General features: G+C 34.7%; 1 protein-coding gene across 1 annotated transcript; it reads left to right on the top strand.

Annotated features, from left to right (window-relative positions):
- Positions 1–872: 872 nt before the first annotated feature.
- On the top strand, positions 873–8,142 carry LOC128377515 (interferon-induced protein 44-like). Its single transcript, XM_053337467.1, has 7 exons — positions 873–897; positions 1,002–1,035; positions 1,131–1,326; positions 2,395–2,541; positions 4,935–5,106; positions 5,256–5,356; positions 7,873–8,142. Exons 1-7 carry the CDS (start codon positions 873–875, stop codon positions 8,062–8,064), a joined length of 867 nt encoding a protein of 288 aa, XP_053193442.1. The 3' UTR covers positions 8,065–8,142.
- Positions 8,143–10,728: the final 2,586 nt, after the last annotated feature.

Here is a 10,728-nt window from a genome sequence, read left to right as displayed (position 1 = left end):
ATAATGGGTTCCTTTGATCCACAGTGTCAAAGGCCGCAGTCAGGGGTAAAATTACTAGAATAGGAGCGTGCTCTGAATCAACATTACAAACTCTTTAATAAGCTGTTTCAGTAGTATGGTGTGGTATAAAGGAGACTAAAACTTCATAAACAGGGAAATTCAGAAATTACTCTGTAGTTACAGAGAACAGAAGAGTCTAGTTTTGTGAGGTTGTGAGCATGTTTAGATCAGCAACAGAACAGTTAGGAAAACGACAAAATGTCCTGATGAAAACGAAATTCAATGTGCAGTTTGTGGTCTGAGGAGGAGGAGGTGTACGTGTCGTCTGTCATGTGTGAGACGGGGGGATAATTCAACATGTTAACCACTGTACTGACATTACAGGAAACTACGTGACTTACTGTTCTGAAGCTCACTTTCAGTCTTTCATTTTGTTCCAGTAAGACGACAACAGCTCAGGTACTAACTTTTAATCACACTTATCCTAAAATGTGAAATTTATAAATTATTCGTTCCTGTTACTGTTTAAGATTTGTTTTAAATATCAGTTATATGCTTATTGTCGAATAGAAAAACTAAACAATATGAACATTGTAGGAACAACATGACATCATAAGTTTAATTTTGTTTTCTTTTTTCTTTTAATGTTTAATGTAGTTTTTTTTCCTATCAACTTTGAACCAGGAGCCATATTCTAAACTTTTAAGTAACATGGCTTATTATATCTCATTTGCACTGAAAATTACACTAAAACATTTTCAATTTTGGTGTATTTTTTATTAATTTACTTTTTGTAGCTTTACAGCAAATTCTATATTCTTCCTTCAAAGATAAGTGTAAAACTTTTTGTATGACTGTTTTATTCTACAGTGATGGGTGCAATTAACGCTAAACCACGTAAGACTGTTTTGGAACATTTTACGATTCAAACTAAATTACATGATGAATGTATTTCTTCATAATCTTTTGTCTTATGTGAACATGTGTCCTGTATTTATCAGTTCTCGACAAACCATGGAGAGAAATAAACTGGAAGTGAGTGTGTCTGAACCTTCACTGCACAAACTTCACAAATTAATTGAACTTTAGTCGATACTCTGATCTAACATAATGTCTCCTTTTCTGAGCAGAGACAAACAGAGCGCTCTGCAGCATGTGAAGAACTACAAACCTCAAGTTGAAGATCGGCAGCTCAGGATTCTTCTTCATGGACCATCTGGAGCTGGAAAATCCAGTTTCATTAACTCTGTTAAAAGTGTCTTAGAAGGCAAAATGTGTAGAGTGGCCTTGGTGGCTAACGTTGCTCAAGCCTGTCTGGACAAAAAGGTATGAAGCAAGTTTGATTGAGTTGATCAAGTAGGCACTCCCAAATGTCATTTTAAAACTTTGTAAACCTCTGTAAAACTGGACTGAGTCTCTTGGCTCCATTTATAAAACTTTTAATAATAGTGTTATTATTTAATCATTCCTGGAGCGCACTCTCTCCAGCTCTCTACAAGGCTACAAGCCCCATCTGCTGTTGCAGCATCTCTCAATAGCACAGACAAGTATATATATATATATATACATATTATTTGGGTTATTTGGATTTGTCAGTATGTGGCAGAGGCTGACAAGAAACAAGGGGAGAGGGAGAAAGAGCTATGGAATGCAACATAGGTATCTTGCCAAACCTGAACCCCTTGTGTGTTTTGTTGTTGTGTTGGGGTTTTTTTTTACTGCATCATATATTTTACTAATTGAGCAACTCATTTCTGACCACTAACACTGAATCAACATTTAACAACCCCCCATATCTTCAGACAGAGGTTTGCATCTTCCAGGTTATTTTTGTCAATGCACAAGTGTTTACTGTTTGACCAGACGCAGATTACAAACATGGCTCAGCTTTTCTTGTCCTCACTGTACACCAATGTGGAACTTATATGGAATTTAAACATTGGTTTCTCCCTGGCCAAAGAGATTTTCAGTAAACACCTGTGAGATCACAAAAATACATGTGAAGTCGATTTTTACTTCCTTATTCTGTAACTGAACAAGGTTTACAGGACCAGTTTGTAGGCTTTAGTGGCATCAAGCTGTGAATTTGCAGACTGCAACCAAATAAATCCCTCTCCCCTCCCGTTTTCACTTATGTAGGAGATTCTACGGTGGCTGCAAAACTTGCAACTGCAATAAACACAAAAAGCTCTCTCAAGTGTGGTTTGCCCATTCGTGGCTACTGTAGAAACATGAACCCTGAAAATTTGAACAAAATTAAACTGATTAATCAGTGTGTGTGGAAACCTTATTTATCTAATACTGTTTACTACATGGTATCTGGGTATTGATGTTGTCTATTCTTGCTCTCTAGTGATCACAATAATTGCTCTTTTCCCCATTTGTGGTTGACAGTACACAACCTACAAGATCGAAAAGGAAAACCCAAACTCCTTTTACCCTTTTGCATTGAATAACACCAGAGGCCTAATGGAAGGAGAAGGTGTCCCTGTGGACGACATCAAACTGGCTTTGAAGGGACGTGTGAAGGAAGATTACAAGGTAGTTACTGCAAACACTGGAGACATTGATCACTGTAATTAAGATTGATTTGAATTGCAGTACCAGTAAAAAGTTCTTTCTCATTCAAGTGAATTGAAATATATGTCCAAGCCTTTGTCTGGTACTGTATATGGGTCAAAGATGAGATGTGTAAATATAGTGTCTGAAGACCATTAACTTAACATAAAAAGATAAACATATATAAATATAATATTAAAACACTCAACGTGCTCTTCTTTTCACCCAGAAGCATATATGTGTTAAAGTATTAAATTAAGGGAGTAATTGAGCTCTAAAGTGTCAACATGTCATTCAGTGTAGCTGTCCCAAATAAACCTGTACTGACAAAAATGTTTTTAAAATGTAGAAAATCGTGTAAATGAACACCCATGGCGTAATTGTGTAAGTGTTTGCAACAATATGGGCAACATATTTTATCTTTAAAATATTTTAAAATGTGAATTACTTCTGTCCCAAAATGTGTGCGTCATCAATGTCATTCAGTATAACAAAGGTAAAAAGTCACGTCACATCATGCTGATCATGTGACAGTATGTGGCATCATGAAAAGGACCTCTGCCCATAATTTCACTTTTTCACCCACTAGTAACCCTCTTTATTTTGTTTACATATTGTTTATGTCTATGTCCTTTAGTACAATCCAGAAAACATACTTTTAATGTTACTCTTTTTAAAAAACCTATATTAAGTATGATAATTAATGACAATGTTTATAGATTAAGGTCATAACTTTATATAGGTGGCCAAGGAACTGCCTGATAAATGTTTATGTGTAATGGGCCATCCTTCAGTACAACTCATTCTCCAGTGTTACACTCTAAATACTGCTGGGTTAAAAATAACTCAATTTGGGTTATTTTGGTAACCCACTAACTGACACTCACTAAAATGTAAAACTATAGAGTTTTTTACAATACCTTATGAGCTATTTTACATTTTTATCATAGTTTTATTGTCTTACTGTTTCTATGACATGCTGAAGCAAAGACAATTGAAGGTTAGGTCAGGCCTCGTCTCCATAAAAATGACGGACTGGGTCACTTGTTTTAACCCAATATTAGGTAAAACTCACCAAACCCATAACTCAGTAGCCTAAACACAGCAGTTGGGTTATAAAAAAAAAAACAGGCAGTTTTCAGAGTGTAAACCATTACATTATGTGGAATGACAGTAGCATTTCTATCCCATGTTTTCACTAGTTTATGACATTTAATCATGCAATTCATGGCACACAGGTGGTCGAGTGGTTAGAGCGCATGCCATGTATGCAGCCGACCCCGGTCGGAATCCCGGCTGGAGGTCCTTTGCTGCATGTCACGCCCCCTTCTCTCTCCCATGTTTCCTGTCTGTCTACTGCTAAATAAAGTCTATGCTGATTTTTTTTTAATATATAAATAAATCATGCAATTCATATTTATTTGTTGTATTAGTTGTGGATGTTACAATTATTATTATCATCATCAAAGTATTTTATGACATTTTAATGTATTTCAAGGCACATCATCTGTATTCTGTAGACATTTTAAACCTCTCATCCTGTTTTTTATACAGTTTTTAACTTAAGAAATTAAAAAAATAATAATAATGGTGCTGCTGCCAATAATTGCTCATAAGATCATTATTGTGGTTGTTAAGGAATCACATTTAATCAATATTGTGGGCCGTCATGATGTGTGTCATTAAGTGTAGTTAAATATTTCATAAAGTATAACACTAATATTTTATATTAAAATACAATAACTTGTTTAACTCATGGAGACAAAAATAAAGCTTAAAGGGTGAAGTAAAAGATATGTTTTAACATTTGCACCTTTTTTCAGTACAAGGCAGCAAATGTTTGTAAAAAAAACCTTCAATAAATTTAGAGTTGTTCCAATGACACATCAAATACTTGGTATTCAAATTAAAATATTTTTTTCTGGGTAGTTACATTTGTCACAGTCCAAACATAAATAAAGAACCATGTGATTATGAGAAATGGACATAAAAGGGTTTTGGTTTTGTGTTTTTAAAACAAAATTACCTTTTTCATGAGGTATATTCATATGAATCACACTAAAACTGAATTACTGGCTTTATTCTTGAATATATATATATATATATATATATATATATATATATATATATATATATATAATGACATAGATATATATATATATATATATATATATATATATATAGATATATATATATATATAATGACACATAGATGACACTCCAATGGACATAAAAATGCCCTTTAGGGAATTGTACTAGCTGTTTTATTTTTTTGCTTCTTTGAAAACCTTAAACGTCTTTGACCCATATATTTGTTACATTTGATTATACAGCTTGTCATCATTTTGGTGGATTTAACTTGTTTTGTTTTTCAGTTCAATCCTAAATGTAAACTGTCAGAAGGCGACCAATACTACAACACAACAGTAAATCCCAACGATGAAGTGCATGTCCTGGTTTGTGTAATTTCTGCTGACACAGCAAATCATATGAGACATGAAGTTATAAGGAAGATTCATGAAATCAGGAAAGCAGCCAGTGAACTAGGTGAGAGCACAAATCAATGTGGTTGTTCTCTTCTACATATAAGATCATATTTTTTTACTCTTAATGTGGTACTAAACATTTTAAACACCAGAACATATGTTTGAATTTAGTTTTGGGACACATTAGTTTTCTGTCTGTTGTCTTTGCAGGGATTCCTCAAGTGGCCGTTATCACCAAAGTTGATAAGGCCTGTCCTGAGATCAAAGAAGACTTAAAGAACGTCTACAAGTCTGCTTACCTGAAGGAGCAGGTATATTACATTCAATTAAAAATACAGTTTTGTTACTGTTACCTAACCAAAATGACATTGTCAACACATTTAACACATATGCCAGAATCACAAGACGAACCAGAATAACTTCCCACTGTGCAACTCTCATAGATAACATATTCACCAACAATATAGAGCACAGTACAATAAGTGGAATACTAATAAATTACATCAGTGACCATCTCCCAGTCTTTACAGTTTATGACAGGAACTACAGGATTAAAATATTGAACAAAAAATTGCAATATAGAAGGACATGGACAAAGCCATCAATCAGTGACTTTAAGAATGATATACTAACACATAGGTGGGATGTAATCTACCAAAATAATAATATTGACAGTGCATATGAGGAATTCCTTAAAATATTTACTACATTATATAATAAAAACTGTCCAATAAAACAATATACTAAAAAATAAAACATGCTGAATGTCCGTGACTAACTAAAGGTTTAATAAATGCCTGCAGTAAGAAAAATACACTATACAGAGAGTTCATAAAATATAAAACTCAAAAGTCAGAAAATAAATATAAGAAGTATAAAAATAAGTTAACTAACCTCTTGAGGGCAAGAAAGAAGGAGTACTATAGGACACTATAAAAAAACAAAACAAAGGCAATATGAAGGAAATATGGAGCATTCTGAACAGTATTATTAAAAATAGATCTCAGAAAATTAGTTATCCTGATTTTTTTGTGTTAGATGACCAGGAAGAGTATAATATGGACACTGCAGCTGATCATTTCAATCAGTTTTTTGTAAATGTTGGTCCTGAACTTGCAAAGACAATCCCTGATCCTGATACTAGAGCAAACCTTGATAAGCTGGTGAAGAGGAATCCCCACACAATGTTCCTCAAAGCTGTAGATGAAGGGAAAGTTCTTGATATTTTAAAGAATTTTAAGAATAAAAAATCTACTGATTGCAATGACATTGATATGAACACAATCAAAAGGGTCATTGAAGGGATCTCCAAACCACTAACTTACATCTGTAACTTGTCATTCCAAAGTGACAAGCCAAAAACAGCCAAAGTCATACCTCTGTATAAATCTGGCAACAGACACAGCTTCACAAACTACTGTCCTGTTTCATTATTACCATAATTCTCAAAAATTCTTGAAAAAGTCTTCAATAATTGGCTAGACTAATTCATACTTAAACGCAACATAGTCACTGACAGTCGGTATGGTTTTAGGACAAATAGCACAACATCTCTGGAATTAATAGATTCAATAGAAAATATTAAGAACTCAATAGAGCGAAAACAGTTAAAAAAGGTATTTGACACCCTGGTATATTATTAAATAAATTGTAACGTTATGGGATTAGGGGGGTAGTCTTGAATTAGATTTAAAGTTATTTAAGTAAGTGACTAATATTTTTTGTTCAGGTGATGATTTACATCAACTACAAGATATGGTAACCACAGAAATGATAAATCTAAAAACCTGGTTCGATAAACATAAATTGTCACTAAATTGAATAAAACTAAAATAATGTTGCTTGGTCATCGCAGTTACTGAAAATAGATTTTTTGGTGTCATAATTGATGAAAAGCTTTGTTGGAAGGCACACATTAAACACAACATTCCAAAATATCAAGGAGCATTACAGTATTAGGTAAAGCAAAATAGGTCCTGGATTATAAATCGCTTCACATTTTGTACTGTTCACTGGTCTCACCATACTTAAGTTACTGCTCTGAAGTTTGGAGCAATTACAAATCTAATGTACAGTCATTGTTTATTCTTCAGAAAAGAGCAATTCTCAATATCCATAATGCAGGATCATTCAAATCCATTATTCTAGTCTCACTTACTGAAGTTTGCTGATCTGGTGGAATTTCAAATAATGTACAAAGCAAAAAACAACCAACTGCCTGCAAATATCCAAAAAATGTTCACTGTAAGAGAGGAGGGCTACAATCTAAGAGGTCATACTTATTTCAAAACTGTGCGTACGATGAGGAGGAACTTTTAAATTTCTGTTTTTGGTGTGAGGCTATGCAACTGAGGGAATGTCCAAGCATTAAGTTTTTTAAAAAGAGGTACAAAGAAATGATCTTCAGTAGGTATAGGAATTAAGATAGTATTATTATATATGTATATTTATTATATGTATGTGTATTATATGTGATTTGGTTGTGGGTGCGGGTATGTATGAGATGTGGGGGTTCCAAAAATGAGGGGATGACATTGGACTTGGTACTTGTGTACTATTATTTGTATTATAAGGGTGACAATAACAGTGGTAACCTCGTGAATAGTTTGTGGACAAGAACAGAGGTCTACAACAGATATATGCTTTGGATGCACATAAAACACAAAAAATCATTAATCATATAGTCATAAACATATGATGGATCAATTACGTTTAACCAATATCTTCTGTGTTTAATAAGGTCAATATTAGAACAACTGGTTTGAATGATGCAGTGAGTACTAAAGCCCTGGGTTACTTTTGACATGTGATTTATTATTTAACTTAGATGGAGCAGTTCAGTGCAGACGTGGGCATCCCGATGAACTGCATCTTCCCCGTGAAAAACTACTCTGAAGAAATCGATTTGAATGATGACGTTGACTCACTGGTCCTGAACACACTGAAACACATCATCGACTTCGGAGAAGAATTCATGAACCACAAAATGAATCATCCTGAAGGTTCATACTTTGTTTGAGAACAGCATAAAAAAGGCTGCATGTCATGACAATTGCACTATTATCAAACAGAATCTTCTACATCATTTTGCTTATTTGTATGCAATTTCATTCACTATTAAGACTCTTATGTAATACATTATAATCGTTATGATCACTTTCTCTGCCTTTACAAGTCACATTGATTTGCCTGAAAATTGTTGAAACTCACAGAACTGTTTATTAATTTCTGTTTCATACCCAATTTGCCAGACTGAATTTTAAGTAAATATGTCTAAACAAACATCAAGAATATTTCCATTTAATGGAGTGTTGTGTTTCAATCATTTGCAACCTATTTGTTGTATAGGTGACTGTACAATAACAATAAAGGCTATTTTATCTTTGCACAAATGTGATGTTTATTACCATTAATATATTCAGGTCAAACTGTTCTGAGGTCATTTTTTCAGTTTTTGTCCAGTACCAGGCAACAGAAACATTAATTTCATACTTTAATAGGAAAATAATTTGGAGCCTTATAAATGGTTTATCGTTTGGTTTGGCATTTGATAACCACCCAAACGTAATTTTTTCTTGCATGAATTCATACACTGTATATCTAATTTGTTTTTAAAAAATCACATAGCCTACCTTTTAAAAAGTCATGTAACTGGGGGAATTTTCATAAACTTATTTATGTGATATGATAGATTCAGTCATTCAAATAAATTACTAATAGTCATATGGAATAATGCCTAGAAAAGGGACGTCAATGCAACAAGCAGGTGTGTGGGACACAAACACAGCAGTGACAGACAAAATATAAGTCCAAGACAGAGCTTGTCAACTCGAACAGTATCAAGCAGCCACCAGATGAACTGTACATTGACACTATCACTAAACAACATGTAAATACAGACAGGGAACAGGCAAACAGGCAGAAAGACAGACAGACAGAGGCAGAAATAGGAAGAGAGAGACACAGACTGTATTTTAAAACAGACACAGACATCCAGCCTGAGGTATTGTTTGATATGGTAGAGGCACATTGAGAACACATTATATAGGAATTGAACATGTTTACTGGCGTGTCTACAGTGTAGTCCTGGTACAGTTTGTCTTCACCTATGTCAAGATCTAGTTTGTTGACCAATTCCTCGAGTGCATCCCACTTCATTGGACCACTTAGACAGCTAGTGTGAGGCAAAACTCGATCACCAAAATCAAAGTTAGTTAGTTAGTTATCAAAGAAGCAGTCAGCCAGTGTTTGCGAACTTTGTTTGTTCTCTTGCACTTTTTTCGGGTTGCTTGCTCTGTTTTATGACCATAGAACTTGTCTTCACGGCGCAAGATTAATTGGCTGCGCAGTCAAGTCATCACTTCATGAACCTCCAGTAGAGTAGCACTCTCATTTTCCAGCTTCAGAATTGCGCAGTGAAACTCTTGCATGACATTGTACAGAAACAGCAGGACACATTCAGAGAGTCACCTCATCCTCATTGCTGCTGTTGGGGGCAGCATCAGCATCACTTTTGCACATAACCTTCCAAATAATGTCAGGACAGTCTTCCTTTCAAAGTGACAAAAAGTAACACTTCAGGGCAGGCCAACACTCCAAGATCCACTGAATTGCAGGCAACATTGGTACATGCCTCAATGTCTCTTTATACTGTACTGAAGTAAACTCACAAAACACTTTTGGCTGAGCATGAGAATTCACTGTAGATTTTTAAGACTATAGATTCAGCATCATAACCTGCAGTGCTGAGAATTCTTTTCGTGTTTTCCAGGGTGTTTCCCTTCATGAAGTGTCGAATGACTTCTCTCAGTTTTTGGAAAACTGAGTTATGTTTGCCCAAATTCACACATTTCATACATTGTCAGCTTCATATGCATATCTGACTTACATGCAGGACATTTTCTGTGATATCAACAATTTGCTCATAGGTAGCACTGCTGGTTTGATAGGGGTGCTGGTAAAATTCCAACAGCCCGGATTTAACGCCATCCTCTCTGTGGAAATATTGAACTGTATATGGATACAGTTTTGCATTGCCCAAGTTTGATGCAGAACAGACAGAAAAATATGGTGCATCTTGCACTTCTGTGGCTAAATGCTCCTCAACATTATCCCCCAAAAAACAGGACAAATTGTGTTCTGGGAGAGATTTATATTTTCCCCAAACAGCTGATGAAAAAAGAGAACAATTCTGGAAAAAAACGGAGTTAGTCTAGTTGTCTAGTAGTAGTAGTCTAGTAGTCTAGTTGGTAGCAAGATCAGGATTCTTCTTCATGGACCGGCTGGGGCTGGACAGCACAGTTTCATCAACTCTGTTAAAAGTGCCTTACAAGGCAGAATATGCAGACTGCCTTTGGCAAATAATGCCTCTCGGTACTGTTTCACCAAAAAGGAATGAAGCAAATTTGATTGTGTTGATAAAATAAGAAAATCTTCCAAATAAAGTAAAAACTTTGTAAACCTTTATGAAACTCGACTGAGCCTCTTGGCTTGGATTAAAATCATTTGATGTATTAAATCCTTATCACTTTATTTGATATATTTGTCAATTGATACGTATGTTATTGAATACTTCTTCTGATCCACCCAGATGTAACCTGGGGTCATCGCTTGTTTTGGGAGAAATGTGTTTCTCAAGAAATAATAAGCAACCAGCAACAGGTACAATTTGAAAGTGCACTAT

Source organism: Scomber japonicus, chromosome 17 (assembly GCF_027409825.1).
Source record: "Scomber japonicus isolate fScoJap1 chromosome 17, fScoJap1.pri, whole genome shotgun sequence".
NCBI lineage: Eukaryota > Metazoa > Chordata > Actinopteri > Scombriformes > Scombridae > Scomber > Scomber japonicus.
Note: the sequence above shows the minus strand (reverse complement) of the source record. Positions and strands in the feature narration are given on the sequence as shown.

Excerpts from the sequence above, each read along its gene's own strand:
- LOC128377515 (XM_053337467.1), top strand. The coding sequence starts at position 873 with ATGGGTGCAATTAACGCTAAACCAC. Across the intron at positions 5,107-5,255 it reads GAAAGCAGCCAGTGAACTAG|GGATTCCTCAAGTGGCCGTT; the intron begins GTGAGAGCACAA and ends TTGTCTTTGCAG. Across the intron at positions 5,357-7,872 it reads CTGCTTACCTGAAGGAGCAG|ATGGAGCAGTTCAGTGCAGA; the intron begins GTATATTACATT and ends TATTTAACTTAG.